This window comes from Crotalus tigris, unplaced genomic scaffold, assembly GCF_016545835.1.
Source record: "Crotalus tigris isolate CLP2741 ecotype Arizona unplaced genomic scaffold, ASM1654583v1 scf7180000017541.2806704, whole genome shotgun sequence".
NCBI classification, from domain to species: Eukaryota; Metazoa; Chordata; class Lepidosauria; order Squamata; family Viperidae; genus Crotalus; species Crotalus tigris.
The window spans coordinates 439,520-460,811 of NW_024096462.1; the positions used below are offsets into that span (position 1 = coordinate 439,520).

A 21,292-nucleotide genomic window follows, 5' to 3' on the forward strand; every position below is an offset into this window, starting at 1 on the left:
ATTTATTTTATGAAATAAAATTCATCTTTTTTTTACTAGAGACTTCCTTAATTTACTTAATATGGATTTGGTGATATATTTTACTTCTAGGCACAGTTTAAGGTGTTGGTTTTAGAACTTGACTATCTAAGGAACCCCCTATCTCAGTATGAATCTTTCTGGACTTTATGGTTAGTGGCATAGGTGCTTTATATACTTAGTTTGCCGGTTGGCCTTTTCCTATACTGTGTCCAAGCTATAAAATGCACAGAGAGCTGCACTCAACCTCTGGCTTTTTAGGACCTCCCTCTTCAGCCAAGATTTTTATGTTTAAGCCACTTTAGTAGTGATTTAACCACATTTATAGGATTTTAACTGATTGCTTTATTGTTTTAATTGTTGATATCTTCTGTACTATCTGGGCAGAAAAGCAGGATATAAATCCTATAAATAAATGCATGCCGCCACAAGCCAGTAAAATTATATAGATTGAAGTAACTTCTTAAGGAAATTTTCACTTAATCCTCGAAATGAAATAGCTTCATAGAATCGCTATTTCTTATGTTCTGTATTCTTTCATTTTGATATAATATTTCAATGGGTCAACAGATTGATTCAGAAATCTACCCTAGCCCTAGACCAATATAACTTGAAGGCAAGTATATTATGGGGAAAAGCTGTATATTTAGCATTGCCAATTCTCAGTGTAATTTTCCACGTTGAGATTGATGGGGAAATACAAAGTAAGCATTTTATTAAGAACGCACTAATAACTGACCACAGTAAATTCTCAGGATTGGATTACCAGCTCAGTTTTGTCTTTGGATGGTACTTATCCTATTTATGGTCAAAGATAGTTTTAAGATGCAGAGGCATTTCTTGTCACCTGTTATCCTAGAAGGTACGTCATAAATGAGAAGAAAAAAAGAGTTTTCCAGTTGTTGTTCCCCTCAAATAATGGAAAATCAATGCAGCAGTCAACTAGTAGATATAGAAGAGTATGCTCTGATATATCTGTTTACTGTCAACCTTTAAAAATTTTACTTTATTATTTATTTCTCAGCATGTTTTACTGAAACAGAAAAACTATAAAATAAAATAAAACCTTCTTGCTCTCAACTTGCTTTCTGTTTTTCCACAAACATTTTTCATTAATATTTGTGTTGCGTTTTCTTTTTTCTCCTTCTTCCGAGTTGATTTATTGTATTGTTCCTTTGGCAATGCTTTTTCTCAATAAGCATATTTCATATGGTCCATCTTCTACCAAGGGTCTGTCCCTGTAATCACAGCCTGTAAAGAAGGGTTTATGGAAGTTTGTAGGAAACGGAATTCAAGGCTAATTGTTTCTTTTCGGTGATATGTTTTATACTAATTGGCTACAGTTTTTCTTGGGGTTTGTTGAGTAATTATTTTGTGTATGTTTATTGGATCTTAATAATGCAATTTTTACAATAGTCAAACTAGTGGCATGGAATTACAAGGTCTTCAGAATCAGAATGATTTATATTTTTTTAATCTCACCCCTTATTCATTTGTAATATTGCTGTAAATTCGTAATATTGCTGTGAATAAAATTCCCAATACTATCTCTTCATTAATTTTGAATCCATGTGCAAATAAGTACAAAATTGAGGAAACTGTTGTAAGAGCATAGTGAAGCATAGAGCATTTGCAGCATCCTCTTTGTATGACTCAAGGGATTTTTGTATGAATCAAAGGTGGGTTTTTTTTAACTATAAGAACAAATATAAATAAAAGTAAATAAGGCACTGGAAATGAGAATGGGGTATAGAGTAGAGTAAATAGAGTAGAGTAGAGTAGAGTAGAATAGAATAGAATAGAATAGAATAGAATAGAATAGAATAGAATAGAATAGAATAGAATAGAATAGGGCTGGAGGGGGCCTTGGAGGTCTTCTAGTCCAGTCCCCTGCTCGAGCAGAAGAACCTATACCATTTCAGACAAGTGATTGTCTAGCTTCTTCTTAAAAACCTCCAGTTATGATCATTTAAGGGATTGTGATAACTCAGAATCTGAAACTCCCTTATACGTTATGAAAAGTTCAGAGTTATATATAATACAGTACTTTGGAATGTGTGTGTGTGTGTATATATATGTTAGTTTTTACTGAATTTCTCTTTAACAAACAAAATTGTTTTGTTGCCAACAGTTCAGTTGGCATTAATACAAAATCTTTTTAAACGTTCCTCCCTGAAATATCCAATATTTGTGTCAATCAGAGATACTTATTCTTCTTCTGTATTACCACAAATAAAGAGGATATTTCTGTTATTGTCCAGATAAAAAGTGCTATTCTTCAGAAGTGTACTTTTAGGGCTCTAGAGCAGACATGTCAATCTCGCGATGTCGCATGACGTCTCGTGATGTATCGGGACTGTTTTGCCATTGCCGGCAATGGGGAGGGCGCTGCTTCCACGTGACGTGTCCGGTTTGACACCCCTGCTCTAGAGTATCACCTTTGATAAACAAAATCCATTGTATCAATTCAGGTTGTATAAACTTTTTAAATAACTTTATATTACTAACATATATATTAGAAACTATTGTCAACACTGAATTGTTAATACTAAATAAGAGGACAGAGTATGACTATTATTGTTTTTTTTCCTATTGCACCTCACCTCTGCATCTCTGAGTTGGACTTTAATAGGTAACTTGAGAATAATATGAAATACAGTATTTCTAATGAAATCTAATATTCATATATTACTTAAGATTGTTCACACATATGTTGCTTTATGAGCAACATATGAAACCTCAGTTTCACCTAATCTCTGTCCTCTTATTAAATTTGGCTTCCTCTTTGAGATTTTTTTTTAAATAAATGTTAGATTTGATTGAGGAACAGCCAAAAGGAACTTAGTATTGTCAGGATTTTAACTTGCCCGCCATCTAAGATAAGAACATGTCCTGAATCTTAGCTTTCCATTGTGATCCACACAGTGCACTGAGTATTCTTTCAGTATCATTTTTGGAGGGTGAGCCCTGAAATAGTTTTTTTTAAATTATTATTACTATTATTAAATTATATGCTGCCCATCTCACCAAAAGTGAATCTTGGAATCGTATGTTATGTATGAAAACATATCTAATTAGATGGCAGAAACATTATCAAATATTGAGATTTGACTGAAAATGTCTTACTTTGCTTTCTGGCTCTGCTTTCTGACACTGTGCTGCTTTTCTGTCGCTCTTGATGTGCCAAGTTTGGAGTGTGTTTCTCATTAAATCTTTCTCTAACTTTCTGTTTCTCATTCCTTACCTTGGACTTGCTGCTTGCTTCAGCCTCACTTCAAGGTCAGTATGTTAATTTGAATATTTTATTAGACTGTGACATCTGAAATTTGTGATGAAGCAAAGCAGCTCCTTTTTCCTATAAAAAAAAGAAATTAAAAATCTTAAACTGATGATTTTCTGCACAACAGATAAAAAATGTGCTTTATTCAGTTATTGGCAGTGTTCTTACTAGTGTGATAAGTAGGAAAGGGTGGATAAGCTTTTTCCTTCATCATTTCACTGACATATTTTTTCCTGTGTGTGTCTATGGAGATTCTCAGTCATCCAGGTCATAGTTATCCCAAAGATGCTTTTCCATGAAGCAACAGTTGAAGAAGCTTCTTGGATGAGAAGCAAAACATCTTCAAAGGAAAACAAGAAAGCCTCATGGAAAAGCATCTTTGGGATTTTTTTCTGTGCAGTTTTCATCTCTCTCTTATTCATTTATCTTCCTTTCTGATCACGGAGAAGAGAGGCCAATAACAAAACCATTTGCCAAACTTAAACTAATATTTAGTTTGATTGTTTATTTTAATTGTTTATTATTAGCTTGTGGTTCGGTGTTTGTATAACTTCATTTATCATTTCAAAAGCTCCATCGTACTGCAAACTTTGTAACAATCCCACCCTCATCACAGTTTGTTATGTATTATACATGGTATCAGGTCTTTGAAAAATTTATTTGGTTTACCTCAAAAAATGTTCATCATTTTTATTTGCTAAAATATTTGGTGTGATCCTGTATATGAGAGGAATGTTAGTTAATGGCCCTATAAATGTAATACCTCAGTGTAATAAATGTTTGAAAAAGCATGGGATACAAGAAGAGAAACACTTTTATGCTGTTAATCATAATTGTTCAATTAACCAGCTGAGCATCCTTTTAAAAAGAAAGCACATTGATGTAATGATAGATGTTTGAAAAATGACCCTCAAGAATATAGACTACTGAATATGATGCCAGTCACATTTTCCTCTTTGCAGGTTTCAAGAATGATTGAAAGGATATTATTAAAATTCTAAAAATATTTGTATAAGCAGACTTACAATAAAAGTCTGTGTTGAGCTATCGATCACCCTCCCTCTTTGTATTAAGTCCACTTAATCATCTATAGGGGAGAATAAACTTGGGAAAACTAACAGTAAAACTCTCTGTTTTTATCACATGTAGTGGGGGGAAATTTAAAAACACTGTTGTGGTAATTCATAGCCTGTGTGTACCATAGAACTTTCAAACATTTAGCATATAGCTTTATTAATGCCATATGGAAGATGATGAAATAGGGCTGGCAAATCCCAGGTTTCTGCTAGGTAGATTTGTTTCAAGTCAAATCTAAAATACTTTAAAGCAAAAGACCTCAAAGGAGAATTTTTTAATCCAAGCAAAACAGCATCTTAATTTTCTTAATTTCTGACTGGATAAGAAGTCAGCAGGAAAGAGACCTAAACACATTTCATAGCTAAATGTGAACAATATTGAACATATATTTGTTTAAAGCAGTGGTTCTCAACCTGTGGGTCAGGACCCCATTTGGGGTCGAACGACCATTTCACGGGGGTCGCCAAACAAGGCTGTCCGCCATTTTTTCCCCATTTTCTTTGGCCATGCCCCTGGCACCCGGTGATGTTAAAGTGGTTGGGGGTCACCACAACATGGGGAACTATATTATGGGGTCGCGGCATTAGAAAGGTTGAGAACCACTGGTTTAAAGGCATGTGCCAGAAGTTTGCACTGAAATGTAGTTGCTTAGGAAATTGTTTGGTGCGTAGTACATATTGTAAAGATTCTGCAATTTTTTTAAAAAAAATTATACTCTTATCTCTGGAAGGAAGAGTTCAGCTAATTATTTATGTGTAATTATTTTGAAAACATCAAATAAATAACTTTTAAAAGTAAATTAAATGTATAAAAGTATTATAAATTTATAAATTTTCACCTTCCTGGCTGGATAAATATGCTACTGTAAAAATAAATGAATCATAGAATCAGGAATGGTCTGATATTAATACATTTATTTACTATAATACTTATGTGCATACAGATAATTCTTTAGTTACAACCATAATGGAGCCTGCCCATTATGGTCATAAGTCATGAAGGTTGTTAAGCGAGATTCTCACTTATTATGTCGCTCAGTGATTCCCACCCCTGCTCTCCCCAATGTGAATGTTAAGCAACCATCTGAGTTGTCAAGTGGAGCATTGGATGTCTCAGGAGTAGAGGAGGCCTAACACAGGCCCAGGCCTGCTTGCCCCATGCCTTCTAAGGCCTCTCTCCCACTCCCTGAGGCACCCTATTTCCCATTTAGCACCCAAGCTGGCTGTAGAAGCTACTAGCATTCAGCTTCCTGACAGGTAGGGAAAATAGGCAGAAGAGCCGCTGCAACGTCTCTGCATAAAGGCGAATGACTTGGGGGGGTGCTGTAGTGGCGGTAGCTATGAAACTGGGTCATAAATAGCTTTTGAACGATCTGTCAAAACTTTGAATGATCACTAAGAAACTGGGCATAAGTTGAGGACTACCTGTATGTGTTTGCTTGTACACGTGTAGAATTTCAGAAGAAGAAAGTATTAGAGATTGTCTGGCACATGTTCTTTTCCATACAACTTGTCCCTATATATCTGCATTGTAAATCTAGCGTTCATTAATTTCCTGTTTTAAGTTTGAATACATGGAAAGCTTTAAATAACAGGGAGGAATTTCTTAAATAAACTATTTTGCTCCTTTAATTTTTATATTGAATCCCCTATGCTTTGCTTGCTTATTTCCTTGACTGATTGATTGATTTTGGTTTATATGGCTTCCCATCACATTGTGATGATGATGATGATGATGTTGGAAGAGACCTTGGAGGTCATCTAGTCCAATCCCCTGCTCAGGCAGGAAACCCTATACCTTGACTCTGGGTAACTAACAACGATTTGTTAAACAACGTAACAACAAATACATAATCAACAGCAAAACAAGACATCAAAAGCCAACATCAGCATAGCCATCTCATGGGTTCTGTCATACATTCCTAGCCTCTTTCCCAGTGAGATAGTCATATCTTCCTGATCAGATGGACTTGGGCTCCCTACTAGACTGAAGGATTTTCTATATGTCACATTTCCCACACCCTATCGGGGAATAAGGATTCAACTCTGGGTTCTTCCCTCTTCATTGCTTCTGAGGGAATCCTGGTTAGTTTCTTTTCTTCTACCAACTAATATGCTTACATTCTGTAGGTCACCACATCTGAACTAAGATTGCTTTAAAGATAGGACATATCTGCATATGAACACTGCTTAGATTTTACGGCAAAGCCAAGTTCTGTGCAGGTGTTATATTTATAGGCTTTAGAAAGCATTATAGTTCAGAGTCTTGGCCTCTAGGTTCCTAGAAGTATTCCTGTTGCTAATAGGGCAGGGATCAAGATCATAGTGCATATGTTCATATAGATTCTAAAATTGACATCTTTGAGCTGTCTTGCTAAATGGTTCTCTAGATGATCCTCTAATTATAAAGAGAATAATTGAGTGCTAAAGTATTGGGACATGAGAGATTTCTTTCTTCTATTAAATATACTATTTTTCCTGGTATTGAAGGAAATAGAATCTCATTAGCTATATTCTAATTCTCGTACTGCTTGATGCTTCTTATAATACCCCTTAATTGTATCATTATTGCTGAACAATTGATTATAATTATATTTTGTCTTCAGTAGCATTTTATTGAAACCACTAACATTTGGGGTTCAAAGTAGGTTTCATTCTTGGATTGCTAAAATCAGAACTAGCTTTTGTAGCTTTGCTATATAAATCTTAATAAATAAATAAAATACATATAATATTTTTAAAGTAACCACATTCCTAAAATAACTGTTCAAGGAAAAACCTCAATGTAAGAAAAAAGTAGGTGTAAACAGTTATTCAATTTACTTTGGTAAACAGTCAAAATTAAGAGTTTTACATCCAAAAGTATAGATTTTAAACCTTGTAAATCTGGATCTCATTTGCATCATGCAGAATTATAGACAGTTCTAAAAGATTTACAATCTTTTTGTCTTCTAATACTGTAATATTAATATAGTTCAGTGACTCCCTTCACATACGAAATTCTAAGAATTGAATTATAGAAATGAAAATGCTTCTAGATGTTTGTACCTTTGAATTTTTTTACAATCCTTTTTAAGGATTAAAATGAAAAATTGTCTTCTATCCCTCTCTGACCATTTTCAGTTCTACTTCCCTTTTCTTTCCTGTATCGTTACCTGTATATGAAATTTGTTTTTAAGATTTGAGTTTCCTGGTTTCCGGAAATAAAATCCACCCAATCTTCTCTAAAAACCCATTTGGGACTTCTTCCTGGCACACATACAACAGTCTAGTTATAGTTTTGTGACTTTTAAAGGAACATTGTTTTTATTGGCATTGGATACCATGTCTTATAAATGCAATGGAAAAAGGAATAGTAGCAGGGTAAGAAAATGACAAGGACTTGTGGCAAAAGCTGAGAAAGAGAACTCCTGTTCGACTCGTAGGTTTTCACCTTAATAGTGCCACGTTAATATTTGTCCAAAGCATGGTAGCTTTTTAACATTTAAACTTTATCTTGGGGATAGCTGAAAAGAAATGGGAAATGGATTTTAACATTTTAACAATATTACAAAGCAGATATTGTCATAGGTTCATTTTTTGATGTAGAGACAATTGAGCAGAATTCTGTTTCACTCTTGCAGGGATGTCTTTATATTGCTTTGTTCTTAACAAAAATGAAGCCTTTATCTATCCTATTCCTGTGTCTATTTAATTCCTACTTCCTTATCATCTGGCTTGGTGTTTGTTTGTTTTTATCTTATTCACTTATTTACAAAGTGCTTGAGGTATATTTTGTTCCCATTTTGAACTTTAAATATGAAAACACAGTAAGCTATGCGCGAAGTAAGCAGTTACACAACTCTCTGCAAAAGTGGGGGTTGTCTCTTTAGATCAAACCTGTGCAATTAGTAGCAGAGAAGGAGCCACATGGATGACTTAAAAATCTTTGCAGGCCACCAAGGAATACCTGGTAAACTGATTGACTGTTTGGCAGCTAGCAGAGGGGTTGCAGTGCTGCAGTTGTTGGCAGTGAGGCTTGGAGCTACTCAGCAGCCTGTCTTTTGATGGGAAGTGAATTGGCCATTTAAAAATGCCAGCCAGCTTCACAGGCTTCTTGACGGTGCTGCTTGTTGTGCAGGCCTGCTTTAGATGTTGGTAGGCTCCTGTCAGCCATTCTTACCACCCAACCTCCCCATCTTTTCCCCCTGCATCTTCTCCCAACAGATTGTGTGCTTATTATTTGTTGTTATTGTTAATTGCGAAGTCATGTCTGACCCATCACGACCCCATGGACAACATTTCTCCACGTCTTCCTGTCCTCTACCATCTTGTGGAGTCCATTTAAGTTCATACCTACTGCTTCAGTGACTCCATCCAGCCATCTCATTCTCTGTCGTCCCCTTCTTCTATTGCCTTCAATCTTTCCCAGCATTAGGCCCTTCTTCAGTGAGTCCTTCCTTCTCATTAGGTGGCCAAAGTATTTGAGTTTCAACTTCAGGATCTGGCCTTCTAAGGAGCAGTCGGGGTTGATCTCTTCTAGGACTGACCGGTATGAACGCCTTGCAGTCTTTCTTATGGTCCAGCTTTCACATCCATACATTGCAACTGGAAAAACCATGGCCTTGACCATAAGCACTTTTGTTGGCAGGGCGATGTTTCTGCTTTTTAGTATGCTGAGCCAGACAAAAAAGCACAACTAGAAATATTAACTCTATTTTTAGGCTACGTCTTGCAAGACTGAAAATATTTCTCCTTTCCTTTATTTTTTTTTATTTATTCTCCAGAAAATTAGGGAGTCTCCCTTCTAAAACCAGGCCATTCCCCCTTTCTGTGGGCTGAGACATCTCTTACATGCTAGTTGTCTAGTCTGTGGCTCTCTCACTCTCCTGTCTTCTTAGATCATTGCCACATGCTGTTATACTGCTGGTTCCTCATAGATTGTTTTTGTAACTCTGCCCGCTGAAAGGTTTAAACTTAGTGAAAAATTCAGCTTTCCCAGGCTTTGTTTTTCTATTTTTGTTTACCTCCATAATGGGCTGCCTCTCTGTTTCTTTCTGTTGGTCTTCTAAAGTTCTAGCTTGTCCTGATGTTTCTTGCCATCTTCTTTTACTGAGACTTCTTTCTGACTTTCACCAAAACCCAAAGATGTTCTGCCCAAGAAGAGAGAGATATGCCACCACCTCTTGCTTCTGTTGGAGCCCCCTTTATGACTTTTTTGGCACCTTGGGGAGGGGGTAGATAAAAGAATAGTGTTTCGTGGTATTTTTAAAAAATGTGTTTATGTTAATGAAACAAAATGAAGGAAGAAAGAACTTGTTCATTCTAGAACCATCTTGTTGTTGTTAATTGCGAAGTCCGTGTCCGACCCATCGCGACCCCATGGACAACGTTCCTCCAGGTCTTCCTGTCTTCTACCATCTTCTGGAGTCCATTGAAGCTCACGCCTACTGCTTCAGTGACTCCATCCAGCCATCTCATTCTCTGTCATCCCGTTCTTCTATTGCCCTCAATCTTTCCCAGCATTAGGCCCTTCTCCAGTGAGTTCTTCCTTCTCATCAGGTGGCCAAAGTATTTGAGTTTACCCTTTATGGATTACTGCCTTTTATGCATTACTACCCTTTATGGATTACTGCCTTGTTGTGGCGAAGGGGCTTGTGTAACTCAATGAAGCTATAAGCTATGCCGTGCAGGGCCACCCAAGACGGACAAGTCATAGCAGAGAGTTCTGACAAAATGTGATCCACTGGAGAAGGAAATGGCAAACCACTCCAGTATCTTTGCCATGAAAACCCCATGGACAGTACTAAAAGAACCATCTAGAGAGTGGAAAAAAATCAGAAGGGGTGAATGGATTGTCTTGTTCCTTCCCCACGACGCAGTCCTATTAAAAACAAAAAGCAAAATGGGGGAGCGGATGTTCATATATTCCTCACTTTTCTATCTGACCTTCCTTCTATAATACCTCTCCCTTTAAAATCTGGTGCCTTGTTTTTATTTCTTCTTCCTCGGAAGCAATGCTTTTTTTCTTAAAAAAAAAAAACCAAAAAAAAGTGCCGGAACTCACACACGTCATACAACTCGCCTTGCCTACCCTAGAAGGTTCCATCCAAAAAGGTGCCGGAATTCCGTTCTGGGCATTCTATGAGGGGAAAAAAAGCCCTGCTCGGAAGTTATCTGTATTTTCCTCTCTCAGATTATAATTTTTTTCCCTATGATTGCTAGTACAGAGTCCTTCTCCTACCTTGACAGAAATTCTGCTGTTGAATTTTCCTTTCCTGCTTTGGGTAAATGACACCCTATAAAGTTATAGAGCTGGACTCTATCTGAAGACATTGATTGGTTATCTTTCATCCATTGGTAATCACCTCAGTAAACCCTCATTCCCCAATTTAGAGCATTTGCCTCTTTCATACTTTTACTATACGGGTACTCTCTTTGCGGCCACTTTGAGAATTATGGTGCTGGAAGATTTTCATCATTTTACTTTTGTAATAATGTAACCTCTATATTTGACAGTTCTACATGCAGAATGAAAGGACAGAAAATCGGAGTTTCTTAAAATTGGACTGATGTACTATGTATACCTTCTGTGAATTTGGGTGTTAAAGAACATTCCTGAAAATACATTGAATAGCTATAAATTTCTACGAATAACAAACATGTCATTTATTTTCCTATTTCCAGAAGGTTTATTTCCTACTTTCCTCTTTTTTGCTTTTAGTTCTTGGTTCTCTGCAACGAGTCGCAGGCATTTGAGCTGTTGGAACCAAGAGAATAAAATAATCAACAATTAAAAGAGAGGAAACCTCCAACAGCTATCTTACTGAAAAGAGTAGCAAGAGACTATGAAGATTGTAAAAATGAGTGAATTTTTCAGTCGCCTGCTGAAATATTTTACTTTCCTGATTTTAAAAATTTGTATCTCTTACTAGCATATGGTTAAGACATTGAGATAAAATCTTGGCCGCTTTAGAGCTTTAGAGCTTTCTGCTGCTGGTAAAAGATATGATCTAAATATGACATTACGCTTCTAGTTTCCTTCCATAGATGGCATACTTACAAAGAGAAGAGCCTTCCATATCTTATATGTCAGGAAACCTCTTCGGTTAATTGTCAAGAGAACAGATAGGATGCAGGCAAGGCCGTAATCTTCTCTGGGTCATCTGCCAAAGCAAGCAAGGTCAAAACAATATCTAATCAAAGAATATCCAAATGTCTAATAATGTATATAGCTGAATAGTCATTATTTGGCTAACAGCTTTTAAAGCCTCACTTATCTTAAAACAGCAATTCTTAAACGTTGTTATATTACAGACTACTATTCTGGTTTTCGTATCCTTTGCCATGTAAAGGGCATTCAGAAAACTTCTACATAGTAGGAAATTCATGATATAACTATAGTATGCGCATGTGTGCGTGCACACACAGAGACACACATACACACACAATCATAGACACAAACCTGGATACTTCAGATAGAATTTTCAGTGCCCCTCCCCGATTGCTTCTCTTCATATAAAAATGTTCCATTAAAATAGTAGTCTTAATTTATGATGAAAGATCTTAAGGACCATTGGCATAAGTAAAGTAGCAATCTTATCCACTGCATGAGAACTCTTGTCTTCACCCTGTTCATTTATTCTTCTGGTCAGAGAACAATCAGGAATTCCATTACCATATATATTTGATTGTACTGCTGAAAAGCAAATCATTTCCACATTGAAATAAAAAAATCATTTGCTTTTTTTGCTTTCCTTGGTGGTCTCGCGGATTGTCTGAAAATTACTGTGATCTGCCATCTTCTTGGTTTTCAGTCCAGATTAGGGAGTCCTGTTATAAAGGCACTACTGCTAATGGTTATTTTATAATGCATTTTTCATGTCATTCTGAAATATTTTTAAGTGCTCCCTTTTTTTCTTATTATATTTATTTAATACAGCTGGGTTTTATTGTTTTTCACTGCCAGAGGAGCAGAAGATAGTAGTCGTGGCTGGTCTGTAGGAGTTCCATCTTCCTGGCCAGAAGATCCTTTTGACAGTCTGCAAATTTTAATTATTTGCTGCTACATTTTCTGCTGCGTTTGTTTGAGACAGTGTAAGGATCCAGGCAGGATATTGTGCATCCTGTTGCACACAGTCTTATTGAGCTAGCTGAGATGGTTTGTCTTTAAACTACCTTATGCATATTATCTTGGGGGATTTAAGTGACCCTTCTGATGTTGCCCAATCAAGAGTGGCCCAGAATACCCACGGATCTGTCCCGGCCCCACATGTACAGCATGATACAAGTTGTTTATGTTATTCTGTTTGGCTGTATAGATAATATAAAAATGGGGTAGCTATCTGTAAATCTGTTGTCGTGGAGAGATCACTTTCTGGTCAGATTTGGAATGTCAGTTGTTAGGAACCTCTGCAATGGAACAAACCAGCTAAAATGGTCCAATCAAAGAACTTGATAGATTTGGACTTTAGAATGTGCTTGAGGAATTTCTCCTTGTCTGTTGATGATACGTTCAAAGTCATGGATGGTTTGAGAAATATGGAGATGGGCCAAGCAAATGATACTGCTGCTTTTAAGTGATCAAAGGGAATTGATAGCAGTAAAGGACATGGCAAGAGGGCAAGACCCCAAGTGGAGGTACTCTTGCAACAAATTGGTACAATCAAAGATCAGGGCCTTTGGGGGGGGGGGGACATTTACTGTCCTGTGCCAGAGCTGTAGATGAACAAAAGAGCTCCTATATCCATACCTTCCTTGCATCTGTAAAGAACAGGCTAGTGCTGCTCTACCATACTGTTTAGTATCTTCTCCATTAAGATCCTGCAGATGGGAGTAGGGGCTAATGGAGACTTACTATGAATAGTTTTATTTGCTCTTTTCAAATAAAGTTTATCAGATTTTCCTCAGTTAGGAGTCCTATAACCTTAATTGAAACAGAGTGCAAGAAGGTAACTTCTATAATTTCTTGTTTGGAGTGTGTCCAAAGGATCTTTCAATCATGTAAATCTTCATCTGAAATCCAAGAATTATATACCGGTATTTGGGATCCAGGTTTTAATATTTTTTCCTTTGCTGGAAGAACACAAAAAAGTACAATACAATGTTGGAACTTGGTTTCCCTGTCTAGGATTAGAGTTTTTTTTTTTCTTTCTCTTTCCCTCTCTGTCTCTCTCTCTCTCCCTCTCCTTTTAGTGCAGCTGCTAATGGATCGTGAAGATTAAAGGGTTCTGTAATTTGTAGTATAGGAGCTTTGTTCACGAAGAACTTCTATTCATTTCTCTTTCCCCTTTTAACCTATTGTTCTGTAAGGATACACAACACAGAAAATAAATTGCTGTTTCCTGACAGGTCATTAGAAGTTCTACCTCCCAAGTGTGTAGATTTTTTTTATAACTTGTCTTTGATCAATATTTAAACTCTCCTTTTTCTGTTGTGAAGGGATGTACAACTTCCATAGTTCATTCTAAAGCTCTCTGAAGTGATGGACATATTTCTAAAAGAATTTAAAGCATCTGAGCATTGGTAAATCAACACAAGTATTCATTTTAAAAGTAAAATGCACTACATACAGCTGTTGACTTTAGCACTCAGCTTATAATTGAATACTACTAGAATTCAATATAATTACATTCTGCATAATCATTTAATTTTTCTTCAGAGACTTAGTGTAACACACGTGGATTTTCAGAAGAGAGGAAGGGGGGTGGAGAGAGATGCACTGTAGGTGACACTAGTATGTCTCCAATAACTCTCGTTCTTGTTCAACAGTAGCACCATGTTTAGACAAACTTCTTCAAATTATTTTCTCTTATTCATAGGGCTTTTTTATCCATTTCTGTATTAACTCTTCACTGAAGAGTTTTCTTTTCTTTTTCATTTCACATATATATTATGCTCAGTGAGGAGTTGGATTTTGACCCTTCAAAATTCTTGGAGAACTCCTCTTGCAAGAGCCAGTGTTCTGAGGTGATTTTTGTCCTTCTGGTAGGAAAGATTTTTAAAAATAAAAATTAAAAAATATACCTATTTCTTTCTTGGAGATTAGCATACTTTATAATGCCATCTGCACTGTCAGATGTTCACTAAACAGGCTAGATTAATTACTCTTTCCACCTAAGAACAGTTCTCTGGGAGCAGACAACTAAGCAGTTTCTCAGTTCCTCCTTATCAGTCTGGTGTCCGTACTATAAGAGCATTGATTTTCCTCTTGAAAACACAAAATTCAACTTCAGTGAATTTCCTCAGTGAGTCTGCATCAACTCAACAGCTGTCCTTTTGTGGATTAGGGTCAGGAATATGGACTGCTAATTCAGAAAAAAAAAAATATTCACAACCAGAGAGCTTCATAGTAAAGTAAGTAGTTGAGAAGTCAAAAACTCAACCAACCTGACTCGTAAGAGAGAGTCCAGAAGATAAACAAGAGAGCAGAATCACAGCACAAATAGTTTGGACACCAGGAGATAAAGTACCTCAGGAAGTTAACCAGCCAGTAGGACAACAAGACAATTCAAGGCAAAATGGTAACAAGAACAGTTATATAAGCCTGAAAGCAGTACACATTGTTTTCAACACTGAACTACTCTTAAGCAGAAAATTTTAAATTAAAAGCTATAAGTTCCCCCCATCCCTCACATGATATTCATTAAATTTTATCTGGTTGCAAGATTTCCCTTCCCTGTTAAATCTGATTTGGCTGCAAAACTATCCAGCGTCTTCAGATGTGGAAGATGATTAGGAAGATGCATTTCAGTAGTCACTCCGTGCTGCCAGGCCCCATCAGTATTGCTAAGCCAGCAACCAGCTGTACCACTCTTGTGCTCTGGACCCTTCCAGACCGTGAGCCTCCTCCATCCAATGTTTGGCTGTACTAATAGTGGAAACTGACCAGGACTAGTTAGGATTTATTGCTAAAGGAGGCACACCTTGATCAGGGTTACTCAGGAGAATTTAGTCTCCTGGTATTTCAGAAGCAGTCTAGAGACATGGCTGGTCCATTAAGGCCTCTGTGACTGTCCAATCTATTTTTGGATCCTTTCTGCAACTTGACTTGGATTGTTTCTGGTTCTCTCTCTTACTTGCTCCTTTAAATGCTGTTTCTGTTTGGATGGAATTCACAGTTTACAGATAAACCTAATAAAAATTTTAATGTGATTGTAGCCCAGATAAAAGCTGCTTGTGAGGCCAGGACATCGAGACATCTTAGGCTGCCTTATTTTTAAGTTGTTCTCCTTTACAAGTGAGTGTTTCCGTGCCTCTCTGAGTTCTCATATTTAATTCATCAAAACGATGAATAGTTACCACACTACCATGGCAGTGGTGATCAGATTCCTGGACAGAAAGTTCTGGTAGTAAAAACTAATTCTGGTTCAGATGCTGAACCAGATGGAGAAGACTTGATGGCATTGACTAATCCTCATAAAGAATTGCCCTCAGACAAGGTCACAAGGATTTGCTGTCTTGGAAAACTGCCTTTTTAATTTTGGTGGCCAGTTGAGCTAACATATTATTCAATGTGCAGTGTATGTCATGCATGAAGGCAAGCTAATTTTGCCTCCTGAGATCTCATTTCTACCACAGACTGTCTCTCATTCATCTGAGCCAGGACATTCCACCCACATACAGACACACATCCTATCGCTTGGAGCAATATTTGGACTCTCTTGATGCCTTTAGAGCAGTGGCCTTTTGCTGAATAATTACCATTTGTGGCAGAGATCAGTTCCTGTTTTGGGGACGAGTTATCATTGTAGCAGTTCTTAAAAGAGTTGTAACCACCATAAGGAATTGCTGTGATCTAGAAAATTAGCAGTGTCCAAGTCACGTTAAGGAAATTGTTTAGACCCAGCTGTGACAACCCTCTGGATTTCCTTCAGTACATTTTTTGCCAAAACTGTTAAGCCTGTACTTGGTCACAATATCCAAATATTATGGATGTAATAGAGAGATGTGGCATTTGGAAGAATGATCTTTTCTTCCTATACTTTGTGATCACTCACCCATGTCCACTATTCATCCATTCATGAGAATCAACTGGTGCAAAGAGTTTGATGGCAGCTAGGAAGATTAGTGAAAAGTGTGCCGGAAGCATGTGGAAGACTCATCAAAATTCCTAAGCTTAGGAATGTTCCAAATAGGAGTTCTGCACAGCTAGAGAGTCCATTTGTGGGAACTCATAAGTGGCTACTCAAAGAACCATAATATTAATAAGTAACCAGTTCTGCAAAATTTTACCTTGCTTGGAGTGTTGACAAGAAACAGATTTCTTCAGTGAATAGCTTTCCTAATTAACATCAATTCTAAGTATATTTTAGAGGTTCCATACAAATGCACCATCGACTCCTTTTTTCCTTTCAAAAAAACTGATACCTAAATAGGATTTTCTTTTTATTAAATCTCCAGTGGTTTTCAAGTAAATTATTAATGTAGTTTTGTAATAATTCTCAGTATCTTTTTGCATATTAAAAAAATTTCTAGTTTGGAATCTTGAGTAGGAATTGATTATATATATATATGTGTGTGTGTGTGTGTGTGTGCATGCAGGAATGATCTGTTTGTGTTCATTGGAATTACAATCTGGACAGCTGCTTTTTGGTCAAAATCTATAAAAAATGAATTTCCAACCTTCGTAGAATTGCAAGCAAACAAGTTAGCATTTCAAGGATCAGAATTTGTAAGTTCAAATAGGAATAAAAAACAAGCAAATTGTTTTCAGTTATAGGAGAAACCCCATATAGAGTGTTTAATCAAACAGAGTGGTAGAAATTATTAACCTTGAGTTACATCTAGAAATGAGATAGCAGAAGGAAATGCTGGTTATTTCTAAAACTGGAGAATCAGGTATCATTTAAGTTATCTGTATTGAATGCGAAAATTCCCTTACAGTACTTGCTATTTTCAAATATATGTAGGTTGCACAAATGTTTGAATATTTGGTTTCCTATTTGTAGGCAAATTAAAGATCAGAATAAGAAGGTAGCAAATTTAAAGCACAAAGAACAGGTGGAGAAGAAAAAGAGTGCACAAATGTTGGAAGAAGCAAGGAGGCGGGAAGACAATCTTAATGACAGTTCCCAGCAGTTGCAGGTAACATCATATTATATATGTAATGCACGGTCGTCTGAACTGAGCTGTTTTGCTTCGCTTGTTTTCTTGCTTTAATATTTACTCATAATGAAGGATTGGTGTATGCTTAAAGATGTTATTTTGCTCTCATAGTATTCATTCTCTCTCTGTGTCTCTCTCTCTCTCTCTCTCTCACTCACACACATACAGATTGCACTGTACAGTAGTCAGTTTTTAGTTCAGTCAATAACCAACATGAAACAAAAGCAGTCAAACAAAAGAGTTAAAAATACAAGTAAGAAGATATCATTTCAAGTGACTTCTTTAGTATAAGAGTAACAAAAAGTAATTTAAGTAATACTGTGAGTCTAAAATAAAAGTAGTAATAGTAGTAACACTAAAATACTAAATCTAAAATACTGCTTCTGATCAAAAGAGAATCATGAATTTCCTTGGCGCAATAAAGTATTTTTTATATATTTCTTCTGAAACAGCCAACAATAAAACATTGAACTGAGCTAAAGTTAGAGCCCTTCTCAGTTTGGAAATGGAGATAAAATTTAAATATCTGGCAAAATAAAAGAAATTGTCTGCTGAGATATTGAGATACATAAACTTCAGTAAATATTGTCAGATTTACAGAAGTGTGTATTTCGTGTATATTTCCTCCCATTGACAGAGTCGCTGTAGCACTGACTCATCACAGAATATTTACAGATGCTAATACTGTATATTGTGGTAAGCATATACAACAATGCATTTATGTATAATAAATGTTGTGTTCCCATGAATCTAAGTGTGTATCTAACAGTTCCATGGCAAAAATGTAGATCTGATTGCTACTCCAGCAAGTAATAGTTTAGAGTAGTTCAAAATAGATTGTCCTGTATCTAGGCTTACATCTGACTGGCTCATGCCAAGTTCAGTAAGATTTTAGGTAAAAAATCCAAACTTTTTGCCAAAAACCTAATTTAAGGGATTAATGTGTAACTTAAGCATATGACTGATTCTTAAATGATGATTTATTGATAGCTAATTGTTTTGTGATAGCAACAGTCGTCACTTGCATTTAATTAATTTTTCCAAAGAATTTGTTGAACAGTAGTGTAAGTATGTTTGTGTGTATACTTCTGAATGCGTAATATATAGAATTTATTTAAACATCAAATTAAATATTTGTCTGATTATATTATAATATTAAGGGCCATCAATTTTAAGTGAGACAGAATTAGCAATGTTCTATATATTTCACATTTTTGAAAGTAGAAATTAACTGGATTAATTTTATTTACAAAAATAATTGTTCCTTACCACCAATGCAGAGTACATGGAAATCTATTAGATAGCTATGCTTTTTTTTATTCCTCATGTTTCTACATAATTGTTCAGAGGTATTGTACTTGGACAAACAATTCTTTGCAGAACTGAAGATAACAACTAAAGATTCTAAATGTGATATAAGGTAGACAACCTAATAAGTATTTTTCCTGTCTATGTAGTTAGAACAAACAGCATACTATAATTTGCTAGGACTGTCTTTTACAGACTGACTGACTATAATTCTAAGGCTTTTAGCAGAGTTATAAGGATGTAGTCAACAAAGCTGAAGAAGGCATAAAAGAACTAGTATTCTTGACGCCATAGTAGTTGCTCCATGAAGGTCATTCAGTGATCATCTTGGTTGGTGGCGTATTCTGATATGAACATTTTTTATCTGTTAGATCCATGTTGCATTCTGCTCTTGTCTTTCTTAATACACATCCATTACTAGTGACTAGGAAAGGAACAAAGCTTTCTATTTCGGTTTCATTTTTTCATTGTATTCTATTTTCTTACAAGTTTCGCATTTAAAAAAAGAAACAAAAAATTACATGTAGGAATGCGTTCATTCTAATACTTGGATTTTTATGTCCAATTTTATGTTAATATGTATATTTTTGCCAGCCATTTCCTCAAAGGTAAATAGCATTTTTATTATTTGCTGTTAACAGAATTTAGAAACTGCTACCAGGCTTTAATTTGCAAAATGATCAGGAATTCCAGATTTGACCGATTCTCCTTAAAACACATCCCAACATTTTCCATTTACCTTCAGTTAAAATCAAGTCTTTATGCTCCACTCTTTGCCACATAAGTGTTTCCCTATCTTAATACTGTTTTTTGAGCCTGTATATTTCACACAGCTAGCAGTATCACTCTTATCGTCACATTGTAGGTATCTTTCATTCAGAAAAACCTAGCAGGTCCTGATATAAATACTATTCATGGTAATTACAATGTTGTGTAGGATTCTACAGTTATGAAATGGTCCTGTCATATAATTGGCAGAATCCAAAGCACTTGGTAGATGATCATTTTATCATAAGAGCAAATCAATCAAATCTTTTATTACAATCATAGACCAGCAAAAGGAAGGTATAAAGCTAGGAAAGGCAACTGTTTCTTGTTTACAAATTCAGAAGCAGAAAAAGATCCAACATCTGCTATAAGACATTTCACGTTTTCCGATTTGATTAAACATCTCTAGTTGGTTATGTTTTCAGACACTAAATGAATATTTAATGTATCTTTTTGATCTATAAACATATGTTTTATTATGAGAAGATTATTTTCCTAGTCATATAGTACAGAATTTTTCGAATACAACTTGTTGATTCCTTTGTTTTCAGATTTTCATCTGATTTTTTTTTCAAGGGAATCAGTTATCTTTATATGAAAGGATGTTGAGAGATCTCAGTATTTTTTTTTTTTAAAGACAGTTTTTCTTAAGTCATTTACTACAACTCATGCTTCTTCTGATTTCTTGCTTTTGAACTGTCAGATTGAGGGTACCTGGAAGAAAAGGGTAATGCTTGCTGTACATCTACATCTTCTGCCTACTAACCTGAATTGCATGTGAAGATGTGCTTTTGCACAAAAAACTACCTACCATCTCCAGCTGTCTTAACACTAATTGCACTGCTACTACTCATCTCAAATTTGCTAACTTTTGTCTTGGCTATGGATTTACTCCAGCTCTTCCTTCATTTTACATCTGGGATTTTCTTCTGTGTGAAAACTTAACTTTGTGGAATTCCATTGCTAGAAACTCCCCTGTGGGTGACCTAGCACTTGACTTATTTGCTCTAGAAGCTACTTCATCTGGTGTCCTATCATTTTCCAGGATAGTTTGCATAAGAAGGATGATCGAATTGAGGAGCTAGAAGAAGCACTGAGAGAGAGTGTACAAATAACTGCAGAACGGGAAATGGTATTAGCTCAAGAAGAATCAGCCAGGACACAAGCTGAAAAACAGGTCTGCATGCTTATGGTCACTGGTATTGATATTTCAGGTTAATATGGGTAATATAAACAATGTGTTAAACAATGTGATGTATAATTATTTTTTCCCCATATATACATTTTAACCCTGGAAATAACCCTTCTCAGTAATGCCATCACATTTTACTATATAAGAAGCAGACAAAATCAACTTTATTCTAAGAATGTGTTAATATATTGTTCTTGAGCACTGTTAGACTGCAATTTTTATAAATGGCTAACAGCATGGTCTTTGTTTAGAAATATTATTGTCCAAAATATTTAAAAGCTGCCAGGTTGACTAATCATGAACTAAACCACATAAATAATGTTTAAGACTGTAAGGTAGAGAGAATGAATCGAATAAATAAAGTGAAAAATATGACGGGTACAGCTAGAATGACAAATAAAGCGGAGGGGGGAGGAGGAAGGAGAGAAGGAAGATGCATCAGGAAATTGTTTCAAAAAGGTAGAATCTGAACCTTTTCTCTATGCTGCAATAAAGACTTCAACCACAGTAGATCTAAGAACACAGTAGATCAGAGTGTCAAACTGCCAGCCCGCAGGCCGGACG

At 36.0% G+C, this 21,292-nt stretch overlaps 1 protein-coding gene across 16 annotated transcripts in view; it reads left to right on the forward strand.

Annotated features, from left to right (window-relative positions):
- Positions 1-21,292, forward strand: part of ERC1 (ELKS/RAB6-interacting/CAST family member 1) — a 140,114-nt gene that overhangs the window by 44,776 nt on the left and 74,046 nt on the right. For 9 of the 16 annotated variants that reach the window (XM_039356299.1, XM_039356134.1, XM_039356996.1 and 6 more), the window contains 3 exons: positions 3,286-3,297; positions 17,304-17,439; positions 20,582-20,713. In XM_039356299.1, the coding sequence (XP_039212233.1) occupies positions 3,286-3,297; positions 17,304-17,439; positions 20,582-20,713 (280 nt within the window). The remainder of the gene's footprint in view (positions 1-3,285; positions 3,298-17,303; positions 17,440-20,581; positions 20,714-21,292) is intronic. The other 7 variants (XM_039356565.1, XM_039357077.1, XM_039356645.1 and 4 more) reach the window with 2 other exon arrangements.